Consider the following 26,327-nt stretch of genomic DNA (forward strand, 5'->3'; position numbering starts at 1 on the left):
CCTTGGGAAGCTGGGACTCAGAATGCCTGGGGGAGGTGCAGTGTGAAACTAATGGAGTGGTCTTTGAGTGCTTTAGTGAACACATTTTAAAGATAAAAAAAGCACAAGAACTGTGCTGGATTCAGGGTAACACACTCCTGTATCACAAAGGGTTTAAATGTCACTGTGAGGCACAAAAGTCTTGGTTTGAGGGGGGAAAAAACTATTTTTATACAGCTTGTGTGCTAGAAAAAACGTGGTCACATACTGTCAGTTCTGATGCTTCTTTGAGATCAGGAATATAATATTCCACTTATATTTAGCAGAACTATGGCTCTGTGTGAACACTTGAACATTTGTTCTTTTTGTAAAGGTTATGGGCAGCTCTGTGGGGTTCAGAACAGTGCTGGTGCTTTTTGACACTGAGGGCTTGCAAAGGTGGGCTCTTAGGTACTGTTCGTGTTAAGACAACATAGAAAACCCCCAAAAACCCACTAATAATTATATTTACATGATATATTAATTTATAATCATTATTAAATAATCATATATTTATAAATATATTTATATTTACATTATACCTACCAGACAGGCAGGAATCTAGTTTTGGAGGATGATGCGTGCTGTGAAGAACATGCAGCTTTCCAGAGTCCTTTCCTGGCTTTCCTGTCATCAGAAAGGCATTTGCTCGTAGTAAATGCATTTAATGGAACTAATTTTAGAACTACAGGTCAGCACTTAAATTTGTTTTCTCCTTGTTAGTCTCACAGCTAGATCAGGCCTTAAATTTTATAACAAACAGGGTTTCCAGGTCTCATTTCTTTTCCCTGTGCCAGAGCTGTCTTTCACACAAGGTAAAGAACACAGTTGTTGCCAGTTTTGTACCCTTTATAAGTCAGATTCCATTTTCCAATACTCAAATCATATTTCCAGCACTAGGGTGGTGCTTTTTCCCCTTTCTTACTCAATTTTCCCTTTGTTCCCAATCCTTTATTTCTTTTGTCAGCGACAGGAATAGCGATTGAGCGAATCAGCAGCGTTGTCATGGGGAGACTTCACAGCGTGAACATGATGAAAAATGGCCAGTTTTCTTTCTTTCTTTCTTTTTTTATTTTTTTTTTATTTTCTTTTTGCACTGAGACACCACAGGGGGATGAGCAGGGAAATGCTATAAATACATGTTATGATATTGACTTTTTGCAAATATTAGGGTGATGACTGTATGGTGTTGAAATGGTTTTTAAAATATAATTTTCTTTAGGAGTAACATAAAATGTCTTTGTAGTAAGTGAACTGCCTGCTTGGTGGGATAACACCTTATGAAAACACCTGATCCTGATACACCAGTTAGAAATTGAAGACCACAGCACAAATTAAGACTGATATAAAAAATAAATTCAAACCACAGCCAAGAAACATGAATGCTCTAAAAAGGCAGACTCAAGGAACAGCCATGTAAAACAGTTCCTGGAATATGGAAAATAGTTTGTAGAAAAGTTTGAAAATGTGTGATGGGTCTATGAATATGCAACAGGCTGGTGAATTTAAGGGGTGTCTCCAAAACACTCCTAGAATGCCAAGCACCCACCATTATAATCTTTTACTTTATTGTTTGTCTCTCATTGTCTTTTATTAAACCTTTTAAAATCTGCCAGGACAGTGAACCTGGTTTTTCACACACTGATTTCCTGTGATTTTCCAGGGGCAGCCTGTGGCTGGACAAGGGGCAAAGGGGGTGTTTGATTCAGCAGTGCTGCCACTGCTGGGCTGAACTCCTGGAATATCCCTTGGCATCCCTCAGGGGTCGGAGGCAGGCTGATTCCTTGGAGCAGCAGATTTGTGGAGCAGCAGGGAGCAGTGCTGCTGCCATCTGTCCCCTGTCGCTGGGATCCCTGTGCCTGAGGCCGGAGCTGTCACTGCTCAGGGGGACAAAGGGGATGGCTGGGTGGCAGCTCCGGGCAGTAATTCCCTCAGGAGATCGGATCAAGCCTGAAGAGTGGCAATAGAGCAGGAGAAACGTGGGAATTCCCCCTGTAAATGCCAAATGCATATTCAGGTTGTGCAGCTGCCTCTGTGGGCACCCTCTGGGCAGAGGTTTTTAAGGGATTGGTGATAATCAATCACAAATTTAGGCCAAGTTAGGGTTCTTCGTGCTGCAGGGGGATTGGTGGAAGAACCAGAATCCTGAACATCATCAAGGGAAGACAAACCCTTCATCTTGGCTCGGTGGTGCTGGTGAGAGATGGTTGTTATTGCAACTGGTGCAATATCACAGCAAGATTGAAAAGCTCCAACAGATCCAGGGAGAATGATCAATACTCCCAGCAGTACAATCCAGCAGAATTTACAGGGCTAATAAAAAACTGCACAAAGAGGGAAATACAATAAACACTTAAATTCCCTCCTGAAAGAGATGGCTGGAATGAAAGTTGCACAATGCTTTGCTGTAAGGAGGTGGGAGTGTATGACTTTACAGTGGCTGTGATAAAGCTTTCCTTTTTCTTTTATATTTAAGCTGCAGCAGCAATCTGCATGAAAATTCTAGTAGTAGCACACTAAACCTGTTACCTACTTTGCTAATGATGTGCCATTTTGAGAACAAAAGCTAAACCATGTGAAATACCTAATACAGAGCAAACTCCGTGTTTAATCCTGATCAACTAAGTGGTTTATTTTATGTGAGTGATGGTATTGGCCAGATAATTCAGGTACTGTTGACTCTGTAATGATATCAATGTTGTACTTGCATTGTCCATCACAGCTGGAATCTAATATTTAAACAGGCAAGTTTTGATCATCCCGGTTGTGTTTTTGGTGGGAGAATCAGAGGAAATCAGAGTGGTTCAGAAGTGGCCACAGGAGGGGCAGACTTGTAAAGTGTGAAAAACCAGGTTTACTTTCCTGTCAGATTTTAAAAGGTTTAATAAAAGACAATGAGAGACAAACAATGAAGCAAAAGATTATAATGGTGGGTGCTTGGCATTCTAGGAGTGTTTTGGAGACACCCCTTAAATTCACCAGCCTGTTGCATATTCATAGACCCATCACACGTTTTCAAACTTTTCTACAAACTATTTTCCATATTCCAGGAAGTGTTTTACATGACCATGCCTTAAGTCTGCCTTTTTAGAGCATGCATGTTTCTTGACTGTGATTTGAATTTATTTTTTATATCAGTCTTAATTTGTGCTGTGGTCTTTAATTTTTATAGATGGTTGCTGCTGGTAACTGGTATATTAGCAGTAGGTGTTTTTAGCCTATGTTACTCCTAAAGAAAACTATCTTAAGAACCGTTTCAACACCACACCTATAGCATGCCCCCTAATATTTGTGAAAAGCCAGTACCATAATGTGTGTTTATGACACAAAGCATCCTTTGCACGGGGCAGCTGGGCTCTCCTCTGAGCCAAGAAGTGGCACCTGCCAAGGCAGCCTAGGACAGGGTTCTGCAGAGCCAGAGTTTGTTTTGCTGCCTGAGATAAGCTCAGCAGGGTCCCGTGTGTGATGCAGGGAGTGAAACCCCGGCAGTGCTCACGAGCTGGGATTCAGTGCCTGCTGTTGGGAAGTGGGACAGCGGCTGGCTGAGCTGCTGGGCTCGCTGCCAGCGCCCTGGGCAAGCTGCAGTGGCCAGCAGGAAGGCTTGCACCCATCCCCAAGGCAGTCCTCAATGATGGAGCTTTGTGGGTGTTCCCCAGTGAAACCGCTGCACAGCTCCTGCTGGAAATGTCGGAGATCATCCTTCCCTCTGGGAAAAACGAGGTTTATTCTTTTGGTAAATTTAAAAAGGTTTAATAAAAGACAGTAAGCGACAAACAGTAAAGCAAAAGGTGGCTGGGTGCCAAGAGCACACACTACCTCAGAAAACACTTTTTAAAATGCATTAACATGTTGCATATTCATAGACCTTCATGCATTATTCAAAATCATCCCCCCATCTGTAAATCAACTTTTTTCCTTGTGGCTCCATCTTGTCATGTACTGTCTGATCAATAAATTTCTTCCCTGGGGTTCTGGTGTCCCTCACCCCTGTCTTTATCCAGATAGGATAATCCAAGAATGTGAAGAATTTCCTGATTATCTTTTTACTATTTTTTGAGTTAGTTACATGAACAAAAGATTTTTACATCACCATGTTATAGTCCAGGAAAAAAAAAATTATCACACTACTATTTCTCAGTTTTGTTAAAAGCAGAACTAAAAGAAACTATATTCATACAGCAAAGTTTTCCAACATTATACATATAGCATTCATTTATTTTCAAAAAGCCAATAATATAATGTGTACTTATAACACCTCCCACCTCTCAAGGCAGTGTTTGGCGGAGATTTATTCCTAGATTGAAGTGGGAGAACTGGCCAGTGAGGAGTGGAGGCTGGGCTGGAGCTGAAAACTTAGCCAGTTCTCAGTATCAGTGCTCAGCTCCCAGTCTGCCATAAAGCAAGTACTCATACATGCCTAATGTGAAGTGACTTGTTCCTCCTGAATTGTACACTGCCTGAATTCTTCAAAAAGAAGACAATTAAATTTTTCTTGCGTAGCTAAAGAGCTGTTTCAGCTGTATCTTTGTATGTAAAGTTTCTTTGGAGTGATACTCTACACTTACTTGTCTCTTAAATATTCCGTGGATCAGTTTTTCTGATTAAAAAATAATATGGTGGAAAGTTTTAAAAAATAATGACACTTGGCAATATTCTCTCACATCCTAATTTCTGATGCTAAGTGGGCCTTTGCTATGGATTGCACTGTGACCTGTAACTTTTCCTTGTGCTGGGATATGAGCTGTGTTATCTTAGCAGGTGTAGGGTGCTCTTTTAAGCGTGTGAGCATTTCCAAGCAGTTTTTGCAGCACAACAGTTACAAAAGCATTCTTATAAAAACCTCTTCTGTTTATCATGCTTATTCCTAGTACACAGCTGGATTGGTGGCAGAGTTTCTCCTCTTGAACTGATTTAGCCTTGCTTTTCCCAGGCCTGCACCATGGATTTGCTAAGCTGCAGTTACACACTCCAATGGCCTTTCCAGGCTCTGCACTACAGCTTTCAGTGAAGCAGCCTTTGCTGACTGCAGCTCTTGTGGGGCCATTAACTTCGCTGGGGAGTGTCCTCTGAACATTCAAGGTGGTTTGCAGATCACCTTGGCATTGCCAGCATTTCAAAAGCCCTGTCAGGTTAACAGCAGTAGAACTTTTCCCCTGCTGTATGAATGGAGCACTGGCTGATTTTGTGATATCGCTGCCCACTGAAGTGACAGCTTCATTAATTGAGTAATGGTGTGGATTCTGCAGCTCCACATGTTTTATTCAGGGGAAACCTTAAACCTGCTGGTAGCTAATGCATGGTGTAAGCTGGATGTGTTCATATGCACACCCAATCCTCAGCACTTTGAGCTTCTGTCTTCACTTAAATGTGTTTTTCAGAGGAAGAGGTCCCTTTTCTACTTTTTTCTCTGCTAGAAACTGTATGAAGAAATGGCTGGATAGCAGAAATTGCATCTCCTGGATAGAATGAGGCTTGATGACTTCAAGGGTTTTTTTTAAAAATATTTTTTTTGGCACTTTTTTCCCCATGTATAAATAGCTCAAAAGTCTCTTCCTTGGCATTGGCTAGATGTAAAGTAGTGTTAAATGCTTTGGGAGGTGAAAGTAGGCTTTCTCAGCTCCTTGTGGATGCAGCAAATCCAAGCTGCATGCTATATTTACACACTTAGGCTCCCTAGCAGCTTTTACTCCCCAGGTAATATGTGCTGATTTGGTGTAGGGCATTTAAAATGCACTCCTAACAAAAGAGTTATGCTGGACTTAAAAGACAGAAAAATGTTTCATTAGATCAGTTTGTAGCTGCATGCTGTCAGCAGCTCCGGCTTAATTTAATCATGCAATTTTTTAGGTAGTATTTTGATCAGCAACAATTCTCTTGAAGGGTCATTTAAGGTGGTCAGGTAGTGCTGCTTCCCTCCCTGGTGTTTGCTGTGAGCAGCAGAATAAGCTTGTCATTCATGCCCTTGAGTGTGCACTGATTGATTTTTTTGGAATTGGCCTGGCAAGGGTACATTTTTCTCAGCTCACTGCTCATACCACAGGAGAATTTCTGAGCTGTATAAAGTGCCCTGGCACAGGATCCTCCTGGAACTGCCAGGGGAGCGCAGGTGGAGTTAGTTCACTGGGGACAAACCCAGGGATTTATCTGCCTTTGCAAAAGGTCACCAGGAATTCTCTGTGACCTCAAGGATTTTTTTTCTTTTAGGCAGCATCTAGGGTTTCAAGGAGCTCTGTTGCTTCCCTGCCATAGAGGTTTGCTACCTGTTAAAGCATCACTGACATGGAAGGCTTTGAGGTCTTCTCTCCAAAATTTAGTTGGTTTAAACTCTTGGGCTGTCTGACTTGCCAGGTGAAATGGCTGTGAGCATCATTAAAGCTTGGGAGAAGTAGCTGTGAGTCTTTTAGAAATGCTACTCTCCATGAAATTGTTTTCAGGGCTGAGAAAATAATGGAAGTTACTCTTTGTATAATAACTTCCTTATGTATTGTGGGTTGGTTTTTTAATATAACCTAAAACTCCACTTTAGCTTTAGTATAAACTGTGTTGTGATGATGAATGTGTGACATTAATATTCTGGAATCACTTACAATAAATCATCTGTTCTCTGGCAGACATGCCTCTAAAACCTGTTATTTTGTATGTCTGTACCTCCAAGTATTTCTACATCCATAATGGACAGCTTTGAAAAATCAGGGGAGCAGTCAGAGCTTTTATTAAAATCTGTATTGGGATAACTGATGTGTGCTAAAGGAACCCAGGACATGTAAAAATGCCTCGTGTGGTTTAGGAGTTTTTTTGTGTCTGTGATATTGGCACTGTGATAGATTTTACAGAAGAATGTAAAATCCTCATTTTTTTATGATCAGAGACATGGCTTCAATTCAGATTCCTTCTTTCCTCCCTTTGTCAGTCAGTTGGATGTGCATGTAATGAAATACCTGTTGGGGTCACTGTGGGTAATCCCAGAGAGAGAAACCTGGGAAAGGAGAGCAGCAACAAAAAATACCAGAGGGATGAGAAGAGGACCAACACACCCTCCAGGAGCTGCCAGAAGAACTAATGATGGGTTTCAGCTGTGGTTCCTGTGTCAGTGACTAAGCTCAGCTGTGCTCTGTTGGCCCTGAGGTACAAAAAAGAAGAAATTCTGTCTCTATCTATTCCAAAAGGTTTCCACCGATCTCCCCTCTCAATTGTAATTTATACTTAAATGGTCTCTCTTTACAATTCCCTCTCTTAACTAAGAAAAGACAGTAAGTTATTAACAAGTTCCAAAATACTGAGCCTGGGAGGCAGGAGACAAAACAATGCAGGAGGTTCTACCCCTGAAAACAGCTTTTAGTTGAGCCCTCAGCTTCTGCTTTGTTCTCTGAGGTGCTCCTGCTTAAAAACCATCTGTCAGCACAGTGCACGGCTGCATGTTCTTCCTCTTAGCCACAAGGTTGTGGGAGCCTGCAGGAATAATATTGTGAACCTTTTCAAACCTCTTCATGTTTTTTGTGGTTTTTTTTTTTCTGCTGTTGAAGCGATGCTGAATGTGGAAGCTGTTACCTTTTGACAGGCTGGTTGGTATTTAGATAAAAAACCCTGTAGGTTTTGTTTGAGACGTTCAAAAGTATTGGAGATGGAGCAGAGAGTGAGGATGCAGATTGCTTACAAAATAAAGCTAGCTAGGATTTGTGGGTTGTTTTGAGAATTTGGGGGGGTCTGGAGACCTAACACAAATTCTAAACATCCCCACTGCCCTGCCAGCTTTGTTCGTTTGCTTCTTCACAGAAGTGGTTCAAATGTATCTGGTAATGGTAATAATTTAAGGCTGAATTACCATGTCTCAGTAGGAATACAGAGGAATGTCCCTTCTACTGGATCTCTTATCCTCTAATGATAATTTTCATCCACATCCTCTGTGACTGAATAACCATGTAATTAAACATTTATATTGAAAAGTCAGGGGTCCAGCTTTGTGGGGTGCAAGTAGTATCTCCTCCGGGACACAAAAAAGTGTGCTTTGCTTGATTTACTTGATTTCCTTGATTGCTGCTCCCTCTTGTGGGGCTCAGGCCAGTTCAAACAAGCTTGGAGTTCATTCTTGGTCTGTTTAGATGGAGTAATTAATCAGTGATTCTCCTCTGATACACTGGGTGGGGTAATGACCTTAAGACTTGCTTCTCTGTGTGCACTACAAATCAGAACATTCTTTATGTCGAGGGGACTAAATCTGTAAAAGCATTTAACTCACTTTTTAAATGTGATTTACTTTTTTTCCAAGAAATTTACTTTTTTTACTGTTGTGCTGTTAATGTCTGGTAGGGTTTACATTTCTGTCAGAGCAGAGATGAGGCAGTTCCACAGCTGTAGCAGACTTGGCAAGTCCTGCTGTACTGGCAGCAGTAAAACCTCTTACACCTCCTCTCCTGCAGTCAGTGCTTGTGTCTCACACCCCTCTGGTTATTGCCCTTCTTAAGTGAGTGGCTTCTGAAAATTAAACCCCCCAAAAAAACCTCTACCTCCCATGTGCTCTCCTGTGTCCCAAATAAATGAAAATACTGGGGGGAAGATTTTTTTTTCTTTTTTGTAATTTCTCAGTTGTTCTGTTGGCCTAAAATCTCCACATCTAAGTGTGTTGTGCCTGAAGTAAAAATACTGCTTATGTTTGTTTTCCTCCAGAGAGACAGATGAGCTCTGGACATATAATCTCTGTTCTCTGGACAAGAAACTGAAGTGCTGTGGATTTCTTCATTGCTCCTAATTGATGGCAAAGACCTGTGCAACTTCACTGATCAATTTTTGGCATTAAACTCTTTCAGGAATGTCCCACTGAAGCTCGAAAGACAAATTGTCCTGACCTCTTGCAAAATGGGAAGGGACCACATCAGTGTGACACTGAAACAAGAGCAGTTCACATGATCTAATTTCTAATATTACACCATTTCACAATAATGACAGGATTTTTCTCAGCACTGCAGCTTCTGTCACTTAACTCATGTTGAGCTGTTCTGTCCAGGAACTGCAATGTGGGTATTAAATCTCAGCTTTGGAGAGTATTCACTGGATTACCTGGAGCTTTTGATCTTCATTTGACTTGGCTTCAAAAGAATAAATCAATGCCTTCATGTAAAGTCTGTGCTTCTGTGGAGACACAGTGCTGTTGTTGGACACATAATGAATTCCCTGTAAATGTATTTATTCTTTCTGTGATGCAGGCAAATGTGGGGTTTTGGCTGAGATTAAACCAGGAAGCAGGTGCACTTGATTTGAGAGAGAAAAAAAAAGCAGAACTTAGTGTTCTATTTATGCCTTTTCTTAAAGCTTTATATCATTTTGTGTCACAGTCTGGGTAATCCCTAGAACAGCATCAGTAACCTTTACTTCAAAGACTTGTGATTTTCTTTTCTTTACTTTAAGCAGTTGCTGGGGTTTGTATCTACATTTTAGCTCTAAGTGCAGGGCTGTGTTCAGGATTTGCCAGCTTTTATTCAGATGAAATTTGCATTCAGTGGGGACCAGAGAGTGATCCCCACAGATTACACTGCTTGTAGCAGTCCCTGCATTTCACTTCTTTTTTATACTTCAAATATTTTTACCAGTTAGGAGCAAAACCTCTGTTTTATGTCCATGCATCAAAAAGATGTTGGCATCCACCCAGCCCCAGAGCCCTCCCCAGCCTGTGTTTATGCTGTAAAGGAACCTGTTGAGAAATTGCACTTTATTGCAGGTTCCAAATGGGGTTATTGTGCTTTACTGTATGGTCAAGACAAATGTGTTTGCTCTTCAGTAACGTGTACCAGTGGCTGAATAAATTTTGCATGTGTGCTCCCTTATTAAGAGCTTTTCTGCTGTGTGCTGGTGCCTGAGGATAAGTTCCCAGTGGGAAACACTGCTTGGAACTTTGCTTCCAAAGAGAAGTCAAACACAGAAGTCTGAAATACAACTGAAGTCTTTTATTTGTGAACTCTTGAGTGACTTTAGTTGCAAAGGCAGTTCTGCAATCAGACAGAATTTAAGCAGCACTCTGCAGTACAGCCATTCTACTTGGGTGTTCTGAAGTTCAGTTTTATTTAAATTTTATATGAGGACAATAGTTGCTGCAAAACACTGCTGGTGCAGGGAGAGAGAACAAGTGGTCGCTGCAAAAGAGAAACTTCTCTCTTTTTATAAAGAAGTTGGATAAAACAAGAAGAAACCACTGGCTGCAGCTTCATGCAAATAACTGCTCCAGGAGACAACACTGGGAAGATTTTTACACTTTCCTTGTGCAATTCCAGCCCATATTTGCCAATGAAGCCAGTGGGGTTTGTTTATTTTTCTCTTTCTAGGTATCATTTCTGATTGATTAATTTATTTGTGTGAGTGATCCAGCTGTTTCCAAAGTCAACTGGACTCCTCCAAAACTATTTCCAGGAGTTAACAGCCTTGATGTAAAATACATGACTGCAGTATTATCCAGGGTGTAGAAAACACATGGGTTTGTTCTCAGAGGTAACAGCTGTAAAAGAGTATCCAAATTCTTCCCTGGTGGGACCAAGCACTTACTGACCAGAGAGCTATTTAGGGAGAAAATGCCAATTGAAGAAGTGACGTAAATGTGGTCAGTTGATACTAACTGAGGAGCTGCCAGCCAACACCCTATCCTGGACTTGCTCTTTCATCCCTGTTTTGCTTTTTTGGAGTGGAAACAGGACCAGTGATTGATTGCTAAATAGCAGTGGAAGTGGTGCACTCTATATATAGAGTGGTGCTGGAGAGCAGAGCTACAATGCTTATGAAAAAACCAACAAAAACCCCAAACAAAACCCCACCAACAAAAACATTTACTGAGATAATAAATGCCTGTAAACCACTGCCAAGATGGGAATGATAATGAGATACCTCAGTTTTAAGAAGTGTTTAAAGACCAGTTCCTTGTTGCAGGATTTGCTTTGGTAATCCCTGCAAGCTCCTGGTGGAACTCAGTTATTGTTTAGACTAAATATTGTTTATTGTTGTATTTTTAGCAGCAGCTCCTTGGGACTCCATGGCAATATAATTTATGAAGTAGGATGCAAGTCCCTGATTGTCTCTTGCACTGTAGAGCTGTACAGGCTGTTCATTGCAGAATAAACATTCTGCTCCTTTGTGGGGGGGAAAGGTCTGTGTCAACACGACTTTCCAGCCTCTGCTCACATGCCTAAGTTCTATCTCCAAGATGGGTTTCCTGGCAAACACATCAGCAAATGTTTCTCCAAAGTGGACAGTGCTCATGTATAAATTCCTTCATTAGTCGTGGGTCTCATTCCCCTCCTCCCCTTCCCAGTGTTTGCTTCAAAATGTTAAGCAAGAGGACCAAGAATGCTGAGCCCTTAAACACAGATAACTCACAGCAGCACCCTCAGCATGTCAGAGCAGAGTGTCTGCCTGTTCCCACTCCTGGTGCTTGGCAATTAAGGAAAACACAAAACCAAAGCTCAGAACAGAGTGCCTGTTCCCACTCCTGGTGCTTGGCCAGTTAAGGAAAACAAAACCAAAGCTCTGGTGTCTGAAAAACCCTAAAAACAAACTTGGAAATCGCTCTTGGAATGTCCTTGCAAGAAAAACTTTCCATGAAAAAAATCCATCATTTAATCTCCCACCAAACTTCAGTCTTGTAGGATTGCAGGGTGTGGATGAGCCTGACCAGGAAAAGTGGTTCAGGCTGCAGTCAGGGTGGTCATGGGAACACCATAATAGTTCTTTTGGCCAGGTTTCCACTGTAGGTATACTTTATTATCCTCTTGTATGGGAAAATTCGATGTTCCTCAAAGGGAGATGTTAATTTTTTGCCCAGATGTTTGATGATGAGATTCTTTGGTGTTTGCAGAGCATGTGATCCCTGTTCATTTAAGGTGCTATCCTAGTTCATTCTCTCCAGTGAATACAGTCAAATATTTGAGTTGAAGCTCTAATGATGTTTAGCTGTAAGTCTGACTTTTTGGCTTAATTTTTACTGTGAATTTGATTTGTCTTTTTTTTTGGTGTGTTGAGTGGAAGAGCTTGGTGACTTAACTATGGCAATCCCAGAGCTTGGAAATGCTGGTGGTGTTTTCCCACCTAATGTCCCTGAGGGGGGTAGGGAAGTGCAGAACCTCTTTTTGTGTAATTTTGGAATTACTGTTGTGTTTCCAATTCACAAAACTTACGGTCATGGTGGAAATCTCGCTAGCTTGGAAGTAGAGCCTGGGAGATGGCAAAGCCTCTTTCTGTGGATACACCAGCAGAGAAGCACGTTTCTATGAGTTAAAAGCTCTTGTACACAGATATCTGTACACTCAGTTTCTGTGAGATGACCAACCAAAGCTATTTTTTTCCTTTGGTTTGATTCCCCCCCTCCATTATTAAGCAAAGGAATGGAAAAGCTTAAGACTAGGTCAGGAATTTTTATTATTGGAACCACTCTTGAATCTGTTGCTTCTAAAACAGGAAGATCACGTAACTTTTCATCCACCCCTATTTCCAAATTGTGAAGCTTTCATCCACCCATATTTCAAATTTCTGAAGCAGTCAGGCCTTAATGTACTCAATACCCAAATGTTGCTGGCGTCACTGTTTTGAAGCTGAATGACAAATGTGCCATAGGCTTCCCAAGAGCCTCCCAGCTTCCCTTGCTGGAGCATGACTCAGTCTGCCTTGTGCCTGATCCAGCAGTTTCCTTCCTCCTCCTCCTCCCTGCAGGCTGCCTGGACAGAAGATAATCTGTTGATCCTGGCAGGGGATTTTGGTGCTGAAAACCGGACATTGTTTTCCTAAGGAGCGTTTGGCTGCGTGCAGCGCCTTGGTGACGGCTACAAGGAGGTTTTGTTCCTTGGCCAGCTGGGCTCCAGGCGTGCCAGGATGGCCCAGCAGGCAGGGCTGATGAAGTGATGAGGCACAGACATCGTGATGAGGCACAGACATCACTTTTCCTGTTTCTCTGACTTCATGTGGGTGTCACTCCAGAGGTTTTTATTGGCTTTCTTCACCACTTGAAGAACAGCACTCTGAACCTTACTAGAAAAAACCCAAAAACTAGAGTAACCAAATATCTATTGTAATACAAAGTATTTTTTAGCTTTTTTTTCCCCACAAAATGAGATTTACTTTCTGTTCCCACTGTTTGGAAAGCCAGGACTAAATAAGACACACTGCTGGACATTACAGAAATTCTAAGAATCATAGAATCATTTAGGTTGGGAAAGATCAAGTCCAACCAATAATCCAACACTGGCAAATCCACCAAAAGTGATACCACTTGAAGAGAATGCAGGAAGTGCCCAACAGAATTTCATTTTTATAGATACAAATGATATAATCTGAGTTATATATATTGGTGATGGATACTGTTGGGAAGTGGCTGCTGTATTGCTGAAGAATTAGTACTGAGGTGGGCCAAGCTGTAGCCAGGTGCAGGTTTTTTCAGTTTTTAAACCTGTCTCTAAAGGTTTTGACTACTTTATTCCTACTTGCATGCCTCTTAACCTACCTACAACACGCCTTAAAATAAAAAGCAGTTGAGTATGAGCTGTGCTGGGGGCCAGGCTTCTTTGGAATTTGAGTTATCAGTGATACTAACATACCTGGAGGGTGACTGTGTGATCTTTCCCTCTTGCTTTTGATGCAGCTCCTCAGTTGTTGGTTTTTATGGGTAAACTGCAGTTCTGGAAAGCTGATTTTTAGGATTTGGGCCAGCATTTGTGGAGCATTGTGTCAGCATTGTTCTGAGTGCAGGCATGCATTTTGTGTGTGCGTGTTTGCAAAGGAGAGGTGTGTTCCCCATGAGGAGATAAGGAGTCTGTCTCATTGGAATCAGAGCTGCAGTAAACTTTATTTTTATTTTCTGCTTAGACATGCTCAACTCACAGTTATCCCACCAGTTTTCTGGAAGTGTCAACTGACTCTTTTTCCCCTACCTTCTAAATCTCCCATTACCTGTTTTTCTTAGTTTAACACTGTAGTACATGAAATACATGTTTCCACTGGGGACATCCTTCCTGACTACATATGTCCTGGAATTAATGTCATCCTTCCACAGCATCCTATTTCAAATGGGAAATGCATGGACACAAGAACTATGTGCTGGGTAAATACATAAATACCAATTTTAGAAAATGCTGCTGTTTTTCTGAATAGGAGAGAGCTATGACGAGATAGGCACTGCAGCTTTGAGGGATTTGTCAGGACCTGATTGGAATTCTGAGCCTCTTTTACATAAAATCAATTATAAAATGCTGAAGTGTGTGTTCAGAGCGCTGTCAGCTCTGTACTGCTGAAAAATGGAAGTTTGCTAGCATTAAAAAGACCTCTTGATCCTGCAGTTCCTACAGCAGGTCTGTAGTACAGTTGTTTGTTTGAATTTATCCCGGGGTATGTATGAAGTGCTTCCTTAAGTAAACGGAATAAAACCAAACATCTTGGCTTGGAAAGTAAATAGGAAAAGGTGTGTGTTGGGGGGGTAATTTATGCCTGGTGTAGGAAATACTTAAATTTTCAGTGTATTTTCTAAGTGACAGTGCAAAACCCGTAGAGATTTGCCAGTGAATGTAAGGGGAGGTTAATTCTTGTTAACCAAGAAGTAGAACAAATTGTTTCAAGCTAGGATGAAGATACTTGTCACGCTGAATTGTTCTGATGCTTTGGATTTACACAGTTAACATCACTCCCCTTCTCTGTTAAAACCTCTACATATAAGGCAATATGTATTTTTCCTGAAGAATTAACTCCAGTGCCTGGTCCTGGCTGCCTTGGGGTGAGCTGCCATAGTCCAGAAGTGCCTTCCTCAGAGTTGAGCACCAAACACTGCTGGAATCCCCAAATCATGTTATTACCTGCACCAAAACTGAATGCTGAGCAGCCTCTGGGAATTAGGGCATAACTCCTCTTGTACTTGGGGCTGTTCACAAAAAGACCTGCTGGAGGATGAAGGAAGTGTCTGTTAAACAAAGATTTAAATTACAGATGCTTCACAGGAACATGTAGTATTTATTATTTTCTTTACACAAATACTGGAGTGGACTTGAGAAAGTTCAGATTTACTTTGTTAAAGCAAAGTTGGGGCATTTACCTGGTGGAGAAGTTAAAAATAACTTATAGGCTCAACTGGTGACTTTGGAGTTTAATGAATGATGTGACTTTGGAGATTTTATTGCAGCCTTTCAAGCACTTAAAGAAGTTGTTGTAGGAGTGGCAGAGACTTTTGACAAGGTGTATGGGAATGACAGGAGACAGGGGAATGTCTTCCCACTGCCAGAGGGCAGGGTTAGATATGGGATATTGGGAAGGAATTGTTCCCTGTGAGGGTAGTGGGGCCCTGGCACAGGGTGCCCAGAGAAGCTGTGGCTGCTCCTGGATCCCTGGAAGTGTCCCAGGCCAGGCTGGATATTGGGGCTTGGAGCAACCTGGGATAGTGGGAGGTGTCCCTGCCCATGGCAGGGGGGGCACTGGGTGGGCTTTAAGGTCCCTTCCAACCCAAACCATTCTGTATTTCTATGATTTACATAGAGCTAGTCTGTTTTACAATTGTAAAGCTTCACCTGATTTAAAGCAGGGTTTCTCCCAGGGGGCAGGGTGCAAGTTAGACATCCCTAATCCCTCTTATTTACAGGAAGCACGACTGGCCTTCCCAGGGACAGTGGGACATGGCTTGGGTCCAGGGATTGCCAGTGAATTTGGCTGAAGTATTGCCCCACACGTAAAACAGTGCCAGCGCTTCCACGTTAGCTAAAATCCTGTCAGCAGCATGGCAGCGTGTGCTGTGCCAGCCTGAGCAACCAGATTCCTTGTCCCGGGCAGGCAGCTCATGGAAAAACTGAGCTCAGCGGCTGGGTGGAGGCTCCTTCGCTGGGCTCGCTGGCCGGGAAGGAGGGCACAGGCTGGGTTGCTAAGGAGCAGCCTGTTTGGCTGGCCGTGGAAAAGGCCGTGCCAGGAGGAGCTGACTCCCCGAGTGCTGCTACCGTGCAGAATGGCACTGGGTAAAGTCAGCTCCCGGAGCTTCGCAGCTCTCCCGGCCCCGGTGGCTCCTCCCTGGCCACCTGCGAACTTGGGGGGAATCGAGGGATGCTTTGGGTGAAATCCGGTGGAATTTTGGGTGATTTCTGGATATCTGCTCTGACCGTGCCTTCAGTTGTTCTCGGGGTATTGCTTAGTGCCACTTCAAACCACTTGTGCCTTCTAATCTGTCTGTGCCTTCGGTTCATCCAGCTCATCACGTTTTGAAACGCAGGGTGTCTTTATTTTTTGGCCAGCCACTATTCCCGATTGCTCTTTTGCAGTAGTGTCAGACTTCAATTACACTTTTTTTTTTTTTTTTTTTCCCCATTACACCAACACCTGCCCATCCAGCGTTTGGCTCGTTTTAAGCTCGGCTCTTCACAACTGCTGGAATCCGCAGCACCGATATAATTGCAGCAATTAACAGCAGCGGGGCGTGAATAGGAATATATATATATATTTATAAGCATCTGCCCTGGGTGTTGGGTGGATGTGCAGCCCGGAGGGAGGGCGGGATGTTCTTTGGGGCTGTGTATCTCCCTCGTGTCCCCGAGGGAGGCTCGGAGGCGCGGTGGGAGGGGGATGCTGTGCGGATCTCGGCGGAGCAGGTGCGCGCTCTCCCCAGCGCTGCCCGCCGCGCTCCCCGCCCGCCGCTCCCCGCTCCGCCCCCGCGCCGTGCCGGGCGCGTCCGGGCCGGCCCCGCCGGGACACACCGAGCAGCGGAGCCATGGACGCGGCTGCCGAGTGCCTCAGCCCGGCTGCCCAGCAGCAGGTAAGGCTGGGGGTCTCTGGGGAGCTCGGGCAGCGTGGCCGGGACAGCTCCACGTGGTGGGAGCCCAGCCCGCGGGATTGTCCCCGGCTCGCTTCGCACAGTCACTGAGCAAAACGTGAGCTGCGAGCTGCTCCGGGAGCCAGCGGAACCTGTGGAATGATTGCTGAGTGAAGTGTCAGAGCAGCCCCGTGGGGCCATCAGATGGCCGCGGGCGGGTCAGGCATCCCTCGACAGGAGCTGTCACTGCAAGGGGACAGGAGCTGTCAGACCTGCCCGGGATGGGCTGTCGGGCCAGCAGCGCTGGGGCTATTAGGAGGGAGTCCCTGTGTTTATGTGCAGGTTAAGGTTCATCAGCCTGATACTTCTGAGTTGTAATTTGCATTTGAGAGAAAGGTGAGGAGTGAAGCAGGATGTGGACTAACCGAACCCTGTGTGATTCATTACCCTATGAGTAAGATGTGTTGTTTGTATTTATAACTCACGCAAAAAAAAAGTCAGATAAATATGCTAGTTTGACCTCTTAAACATAAAAATCATTATAGTCTCTCTTGTTTCGATGCTGAGTAGTCACCACTCACCGGTGAGCTCCTGGAATTCCTGGGTTAGGTCACATGCTGCTCAGATGGAGACGGGAAAAATATTGCCATGGGTTAGCGCTGGTTCTACCCGGTAGCTATGCTGGTCAGCTGTGTTACAGGAATATTGCAAATCAGGTGTTTCATGTCCACACAGACTTTAAATTATCTAGGAGTGTAAGAAACCTTATCAGATTTTTGCCTGATGAAGTGTGACTTGGCTAAACAGATTGAACAGTCCTGTACTATTTGAAGAAGGGGATACAGAGTACTGGAATGGGACAGCATCCGTCATGAAAAACTATGTTGGCCCCAGCAATGATTGGCTAGTGTGTCTTAGCAAGTTGGCAAGAGGTTTAAATCAGCCTGAGAATAGTTATTGCAGCAGTGCACAGCAGTGGTTGCTTACAGGGAGCAGGTGTAATTTAGTCAGGCAGACTTGTGTTTTAAGGTTTCTCTGGCAGTGGGATCACAGAGCTTTTCCGGGTATGGTTTGGTGCTGGCAAGCTAACACTTCAATCCTCCACAAAAAAATACGACACTGACTTTGATTACTAGTCTTAGAAGCAGGTAATTTTGAGTGCACTGGAATTGAGGGGTGCTTTGTATAGCTGGAAAGCTCTTACACATGTAACTATGTGGCAAGTCAACACAGTCATTTTTCAGCGCTCAGAAAAGCAGCATAACTTCCTGTCTTTGTTGGCCGTGTCTTGGGGCAGCCAGACGAACAATGAAGCCCTGGCCATTTCAGGAGGGAAAGGCTCTGAGAATGCACACCTTCAGGATGTGTGTGAGTGTGTGTGGCTGGCCTCTACCTTAGCAACTCACCTAAATAATTCTCTCATCGCCACGATAATGACAGCGCAGCTTCCCCGGCGCGGCGCGCGGGGCCAGGAAGCCACGGCTTCCTCACCATTGTGCTTTCATTTATCCCCTGGCCACGGGCACAGCCAGGCTGGTCCCCACCAGTGCTGTTTTAAAGGGGCTGTGGAGGGGTCACTCCACAGCAGCTGCAGTTCCCGTGCTCCCTCTTCTGCCCACTGCTGCAGGCGGCAGAAGATGCTTCTCACCCTTTCCAGCTGATACCCAATACCTGGTTTGTTTTTTTCTCAGAAATAGTTGTGCTCCAGTTACAACCTGCTTAGTTTTATCCTTTTTAGAGCTAAATATACTGAACCCCTTAAGCCCCCCCTGCTGCACAGGGCTGGGTTTTTATTTTCAGGCTGAGTGACCCTTAAGCAGGAGTGTCAAGTGCTGAGCAAGTAGCCCGGCAAAAGACACAAGCATTTTGCAGTTCAACAGTGCATTTGTTTCAGGGCTTGGTGACTGTAAATCATTCTGAGCAATTGCACTAAAAAGACAACAATTCAGTGTGTATGTTTGTAGTATTTGAGCGAGTCCCATAAATTAAGATGATGATTTTTCAGCTGATGCCCAGTTCTGTGTTCATCTCAGCAGTCTGGTTTGCCATCTCCTCTTGTTTGGCCCATAGGGCTTTACAGAAGCCTCTTATGAGGTTTGGGTTTTTTTGGTATGACATGCTCAGTAGAGCTGAAGCTACCAGTTCTTCTTCTCAGATGACCAATATTTCATAAAAGGGAAGTTGCAAAAGCTTTGTAATGAGTGCAATTTGGCTTCATATTTTTATTCTTCTGTTTTTGACAGCGATCTGTCACTTTTGATTGAGGCCTGTATTGCTTGCTGAGTCACTAGTGAATTTTAGATGGTTTTAAGATCACTTCCTTCAGTCTAAATGATTTCTATTTTATTTTTAATCTTTAATCCCTTCTATAGTTATTTAGACTGAAGTTTAGTGTGTGAAGTGTGTGAATTTTTTGGGTGGTTTTCTAATGTTTAGCAGTGTCTCTTGCAGTGCTTGTCTCTGCTACTGCCCTTAGAGGTGACTTGACTCTGGGCTCTGGCAAGTGCTTGGGCTGGACCAAGACCAAAATCAGCCAGGCAAAACCTGTTTTGGCTTAGTCAGCACAGAGAGAGAAATGTAAGGTTAGCATTGCTGCTTGCAGGCTGTGCAAGAAATCAAGGTATTTATAGCATGGAGCAGAGTCCGGGAGTCTCAGAGAGCGTGGTTTGACAAACTCCCATGAGTTCAGTCACACCCGTGCTTCTGAGGAAGAGGCCCACAATAAATCTGATGCTCCTCTGTGTTTGTCTGAAAGCCTGGCCTGTGTTCTTGTTCTTACATGTCCAGCTTGAGCAGGTGGGGGTGGCTGTGGGGCTGCTCTGGGTGTCCTTGCCCTGTGCTGTGCTGGGCTTTGTCACAGGAAAACCTGTGTGCAACAGGCCCTGTTGCAGGATTTGTTGGGTGTTAGGGCTGCTACCAGACTTTGGTTTGACTTTGGTAACATCCTGCCCAGTGAGGTGTGGACTCACCCCTGCCCTGGATTTAGATTTACTTCCTCTGAGCTCACGGGTGATGCCAGGTTTGTCACCAGTGCCACCTACGGAGTATTAAAAACAAATTCATTCTGAGTTAAGTAATTCCAGCCACCAAAGCATGCTAGAAATGGGATTAGGAAGGGCACAGGTTGATCATTTGATGGCTGGCCTGACTGTAGCATGATATATTTCTGTTCAGCTGGAGAGCACCCTCCAAAGACTCGTGGGTAACCTCCCATACTGAAGCCTTTTCTTTCTCCTTGCATACTTCCTGTCCCCCATTCTCTCATTTTGCCATGGGCTCCAAAACCCTTTAGGGAAGGATGGCCTGTTTCTTACAAACCCTCCTTTGTCCAGCACAAATGAGCTGGTGTTTGGTCAGGAACCACAGTGAAAATAACTGTGTAATCATCTAAATGGCACCCAGACATCCTTGAGAACGTGCCTGAAAATATTCCTTAGTGCTTGATGCAGCCCTTAAGGTTACAGCAGCCTTCTGACAGAGAAGCTGGGGTCATTAAGGAACCAAGAGCAGGTTCTGGCATGATGTGGTGGGGACTTACAGTAATTTCACGAATACAAGCCGCACCAATTTGACCAAAATTTTGGTGGAAACCCGGAAGTGCGGCTAATATTCCGGGGCGGCTAATCTATTAACAAAATTCTAAAAGCTGCCAACACGGAAGTGAGAGCCCGCGGCAGCCCCAAGCCAAGCTGGAGCCCGGCCGGCCCCGGCAGAGGTGGGAAAGCCTGGCAGAGGCGGGGCCAGCAGTGTGGGGGGCGGGCGGCAGAGCCTGAGCCAGCAGGGCGGGGGAGCCCGGGAGAACTGGGGCTAGCAGTGCAGGGGAGCATGGCAGAAGCAGGAAGGCCGGCGGGTGGGGCTGCCTGGCAGCGGGGGAAGCCCAGCATAATCGGGGCCAGCAGCGTGGGGGAGCCCGGCGGTGCGGGGGCCTGCAGTGCCGGCCAGGGCGAGGAAACGCGGCGGCGGTGCAGACGGGAGGGGGCGGCCGGCGAGCGTGGTGGCGGCGGCCCTGCCGGCGGGGCGAGCGAAAGCGGCGCTCGCGAAAGCGCCGCCGCGAGCCGCGAACCGCGAGCCGCGAAAGCGCCGCCGCGAGCCGCGAACCGCGAGCCGCGAAAGCGCCGCCGCGAACCGCGAGCCGCGAAAGCGCCGCCGCGAGCCGCGAACCGCGAGCCGCGAAAGCGCCGCCGCGAGCCGCGAGCCGCGAACCGCGAGCCGCGAAAGCGCCGCGGGGCGGGCGCGGCGCGGGCGCGGCGCTCGCGAGGCGCGGCGCGGGGCGAGCGAAAGCGGCAGCGGGGCGGGCGGCGAGCCCGGCGGCGGCAGCCCTGCCAGCCGGGCGAGCGAACGCGGCAGCGGGGCGGTGCTGACGGGAGAGGGGGGCCAGCGAGCCCGGCGGCGGCGGCGGCAGCACCACCCGGCCAGCCCCGCCGAGCCGTGGCGCTGAGCTGGGCCACCCGGCCCCGTCGGCAACCATGAGCGGGCCGAGCCTGCCTGGCCCCGCCCCGAGCCAGTAAAGCCCGCTATGCCGCGATCCTCTTACTAATTGGCCAATTTGTGAAAGCTGCGCACGGATTCTCGCGACGAACGAAAGTGCGGCTAATATTCGGGGTGCGGCTTATCTATTGACAAAGACAGCAACATTGTCGAGGCACCGGGGGTGCGGCTTATAATCCGTGCGGCTTGTATTCGTGAAACTACTGTATTCCTTTATTCCATGAGGATACTCAGGCAGTGAAGCAGGAGCCTCGAGAGGCTGTGGAGCCACCAAACTCCAAGGTTTTCAGGAGGCATCTGGACCAAGCCCTAAGCAATGTGATCTGAATGTGATGCTGACCCTGCTTTGAGCAGGGGGGTGGACTGGGGACCCATGAGGTCCCTTCCAGCCCAAACAATTCTGTAATTATTTGTTTTGATGAGTTGAAAATGAGTTGCTTTAAAATATGAGTGTTCAGGATGGAATAGCACTTGGTGACTTCTTACAAACATACCAATAAATGCTAACCACGGGGTTTTAGCTTAAAGTTCAAGAACCCAGGATACTGTTTCTGTTGTTTGTATTCAAAGATACTTAAGGCAGACATGGTCATGGAAAGAAAAAGTTCATAAATAAACAATATGCTTATACCAAGATGTAAGCCACTTGTTAGTCAAAGCTGCTGAGTGCAAATGTGTTTTTATTCTTACAAGGTTTGAAGGTTGGCTTTAAATGGGCAGCTGGAGGGCTGCAAAGATGAAATAGAATAAATTAGAGATGCCTCATGGATTGACACTAAAACCAGAATTATATCCTGAGAAATGATGCACAAAATGTGTGGTTTTGCACAAAGTAAAATTCATTTAACTTCCTGCAGTTGGTATCTGTAATTTAGAAACTGGTGAGCCTCATTCTCAGGAAGGCCTGAGAAAAACTGGCTAAATTTTTAATTATTTTTTTTTACTATTTTTCAAGTTACTTCATTTTATATTATATTGTGCTTGCTTCTGTGAGAATATATAATTCTGCAGCATAACTAGCAAGTGTGTAAATCCTTTGGCCCATATAAACAGGAAAAACAAGGGGAAATATGTATAATTTGAATTACACAAGAATTGTACATATAGGCACCTATGTAAAAGCTCATCTGGTTATTGGAATTCATGAGAATGACAGCTATGATCATGTTAACATCCAAATAATCTTGTTTCTGCATTTTTCTGTCAGGAGGGAAGTTGGGGATACATGGCCAGTACTGTTTGTTGTGTTTTCCTATGGAGACTTTAGTGCCCTTTGTTTTCCATAGGGAAAAAACTGCTTGTGCTGGTGTTGTTCCTCACCTCTGTCAGATGGGATTTGCCAGTGTTTATTTTTAAATAAACAGAAGGGATCACATTGGTATCAGGCTTGTTTCCAGAGCTGTGATTTCGTGCCTTTAGCACACATTTCAGGGAGTGTTTGGATAGTGGGTGTCATGAGCAATTCCAAACACTGCAGGTGGATCACGGCACTGCCTGCCAGGGATTCCACCCAGGCCTTGCCCAGCAGCAGCAGGACTGCTGTCTTTTCTTGGACACACTGCTTGAGGCTGGCAAGTGTTGTTGAGAACACATTTGGGAGCCTGCTGTCACCTGGCTCTGTAAGAAACAGGTTATCAGAGGGGGTGGTTTTGGGTGCAGGTGTGGAGGGTCTGCTCCTACCACGAGTTTGTGTCCATGGCAGAGCCACCTACCTCGAAATTCAGGCAGACAACTCAAGGGAGAGCAGCTCTGTGCAAAACTAGTCCTCTGCTCATTCTGCCATGGGCTCTTTTTTAATTCTCTGAGAAGGCTTGTTTTCCTGTCACAAGTAATTTCTCAGACTTCACAGAATCACAGAACACTTGGGGTGGGATGGGACCTCTGGAGTCCCTTTGCAGTCCCCTGGGTCACCTAGAGCAGGTGACACTGAAACATGTCCAGTTGGGTTTGGGGTGCCTCCAGAGAGGGAGACTCCACAGCCTCCCTGGGCAGCTGTTCCAGTGCTCTGCTGCCCTCAGTGAACAGAAATTCTCCCTCATGCTAAGGTGGAACTTCTTGTGGTTTAGTTTATGGCTGCTGCTCCTCATCTTGCCATGGGCACCACTAAGAAGAGTCTGGCACCATTCTCTTGGTACCTGCCTTTGGGATATTTGTATGGATTGGTGAGAGCCCCTCTTGGTCTTCTGCAGCCTGAGGTTTTAGGATCACATCATCACAGAGCCCCTGGTCCTCCCATACATCAGCTCGTGCTTGATATTTGTCAGTTTGTTAACTGCAAGTTTCAACCCTCCTACTCCTTTTTTTCTTTTTTCTTTTTTTCTTTTTTTTTTTCTTTTTTTCCCGTGTTTTGTTTGTGTTTTTGAAAGCTGTGACCCTTTTCCCTGGGCTTCAGTGGTGAATGCACTTACAGAAGGGAAAAGAAATTACACCTTTCGTTTTTTTGGTGGTTTTCCTTCTGTTTAGAAGCGCTGCTGAAAACACCGGTGTTTTGATTTCTCTGTGTGCTTGACCTTGATCTTGTGGCAGTTTTTCCTGTCAATTTGCGTGCTGTACTTAGAGTAAAAGGTTCCAGAAGCAGAGGAGTTGAGTGTAACAGCAGGCTGTGAGCAGTGCCTTTGGCTCCCTGCTGAGCTGCTCACAGTTCTACTGCACCAAGCCCGAGCTAATTTCACTTTTTCCTTTGTAAGACCTACTGGCTTTGCCTGGGATTTGAAGCAGAATATTAAAAATGTTACTCTAAAGCATGTTCCATCACTTCCAACTGGGCTGAAGTGAGGAAGCACTGTAGATCTCTCCAGAGGTCCATTCTTGGCAGAATTCCACTCCAGCAAGGCTTGGACTGGACTATGGAATTTTGGAGATTTATAATGGAGCTAGTGCATTTTCTCTCCATAATTTCAGCCTTAGCTGTGCATACTGAACTCCAGTGTTTACCCAAATCCAGTGCCCAGGTATGTATGCACAGTGTCAGTGGTTAGAAAAAATGGCACATAATGTGTTTGGTGTTGGTCAAATTAATCCATCAATAAAAAACAATCCACGCTGCAAGGGAGGAAAAAAGAAAAACAACCCAAAACAAAAAGAGCAAAACCTGCTTTTCTTAAATAAATCTCCCTGCTTCCTCTCCAGCCACACAAATAATAATTAAAGAGCTCTTTTAAACACAAGTGCTCAGGGAGGGTAGTGCCTGCACGGGGGTGTTTTACCTGACTGTTAAGATAACCAGTTAGGGAAGGCAGGGCCATTACCTGCAATAGGGAATTAACTCCTACAGATGTGTTTACAGCCAAGCCTCCCCATTCCCTGCCCTGCTTCCACAGCCTGTTCCCTGTTGGGCTGCCCAGCTTCCATCTCACCCCATCCCTGTGTTGCTGTTCCAGGCTGAAGCGAGACTCGCGGCCAAGCGAGCGGCGCGGGCGGAGGCGCGGGAGATCCGGATGAAAGAGCTGGAGAGGCAGCAGAAGGAGGTAAGGCCCAGGCTTTGGGGGGTTGTATCCAGGGGGGAAGATGTTCAGAGATCCTGGAACTGAGGGCTCATCTGTTTTTCATTGAAACAGTCTGCATGAAACTAACGTTGATCATAGAAAAACTTGGGAAAAATTGGGATCGTGGCAAGGATTTTATCTCGGTGAAGCCAGTGTAATTATTCACAGCAAATCCTGGTGGTTGGTAATTCTTGTTTAATGTTAAACTTTGAAGTATGCAGCTTCTTTGTGCGCCTGACTGAGATGGTGGATTCTTATCACTTCGTTAGAAATCCAATGAATATGGAAGATTCCTGGCCCTTGTATAACTCCACTGTGAAGTTGTTCTGCTTCCTGCTGTGCAGTTGGTGCTGTGCCCTCCCCATGTCTGTAAAAAGGATGGGCTGCTGTTGGCAGGAACAAGGGAGGAACCTGAACTGAACCAGAAGCACTCAAAACTTGTGCTTGGTGATGTGCATCCAGTGAAACAGCAGAGTAGCTGCAAAAGGGACAGCAGTAATCACAATTCAGTTTTTTCAGTAGATTTTTGAAGGACAAGGAAGAAGTAGGGAGTCTGGGGCTCGAGTCTGGGAATACATAATAAGAATAAATGTGGGGCAGGAAAAAAGTTGAGGGCAGAATTGGACTGGATATTGGGAAAAACACCTTCCCTGTGAGGGTGGGCAGGCCCTGGCACGGGGTGTCCAGAGAAGCTGTGGCTGCCCCTGGATCCCTGGAAGTGTCCAAGGCCAGGTTGGATGTGGCTTGGAGTGACCTGGGACAGTGGAAGGTGTCCTTGCCCATAGCAGGGGGTGGAACTGGATGATCTTAAGGTCCCTTCCAACCCAGGCCATTGTGTGATTGAGTGGTTCTACATTTGCTTTACGGTGCAGAGCAGGACCTGGTTGAGCACTGTAGCAGAGAATCAGGAGGTGACAGCAGGATGTGGACCAGGATGTGACAGCAGAGCAGTGCCAGGGCGGGCTGCAGCAGCCAGCCCACAGAGAAGCTCTTGGGCAGGCTGCCCACGCTCAGCTCTTGGTGAGGCAGGTCTGGATGTGTCTCAGCTCCCTTGCTGCAAGCACAGAGCTTGAGGAAGGTGGGAGCCTTTTCCTGCTGCAGTTGCTGCTTTCTGAAGGGTGTTTCTTGCAGCCTGGCCCACACTGGGAAGTGCTGTCACTGCTGAGCTGCTGTGCTGGCAGCCGGGGCGGGGGGACCTGGGAGCAGCCGTGGGAGGATTATGCTCAACAGGCACCATGTGTTTTGTTTGGGCAGCAGAGTAAATAGGGGTGTCCTGGCAGCTGACACCATCTAATTTACAGGTGACTTAATGGAGCTGATGACCCCTTTGCAGATTAAAAGCTGATGCTGCAAAGGGTGTCTTAGTAAACTGAAATTTAGGTGTGAAAACTAAAGCTGCTGCAATTAACAGCTTGTCATCTGAAAACCTGTGAAAACTTTGTATAGATAGAAATTGAGAAGGGCAGGATGTCCCTCTGAAATACCACAGTCATTGAAAGCTCAACCAGATACCCATCACAATCTTCTTTGTAACTCACTGGCATAAATGACATTTTTATTTAATATTTTGGACGCTTGGGTATTCTATAACC

The 26,327-nt window shown here is 45.4% G+C and overlaps 1 protein-coding gene across 17 annotated transcripts in view; it reads left to right on the top strand.

Moving 5' to 3' along the window:
• LRRFIP1 (LRR binding FLII interacting protein 1) overlaps positions 1-26,327 on the top strand; it is a 102,756-nt gene that overhangs the window by 21,572 nt on the left and 54,857 nt on the right. For 15 of the 17 annotated variants that reach the window (XM_033064096.1, XM_033064097.1, XM_033064082.1 and 12 more), the window contains exon 2: positions 24,631-24,717. In XM_033064096.1, the coding sequence (XP_032919987.1) occupies positions 24,631-24,717 (87 nt within the window). Of the gene's footprint in view, positions 1-16,692; positions 16,766-24,630; positions 24,718-26,327 lie in introns of those variants that run through there. The other 2 variants (XM_033064098.1, XM_033064084.1) reach the window with 1 other exon arrangement.

The sequence above is a fragment of the Catharus ustulatus genome, chromosome 7 (assembly GCF_009819885.2).
Source record: "Catharus ustulatus isolate bCatUst1 chromosome 7, bCatUst1.pri.v2, whole genome shotgun sequence".
In the NCBI taxonomy this organism is placed as follows: domain Eukaryota; kingdom Metazoa; phylum Chordata; class Aves; order Passeriformes; family Turdidae; genus Catharus; species Catharus ustulatus.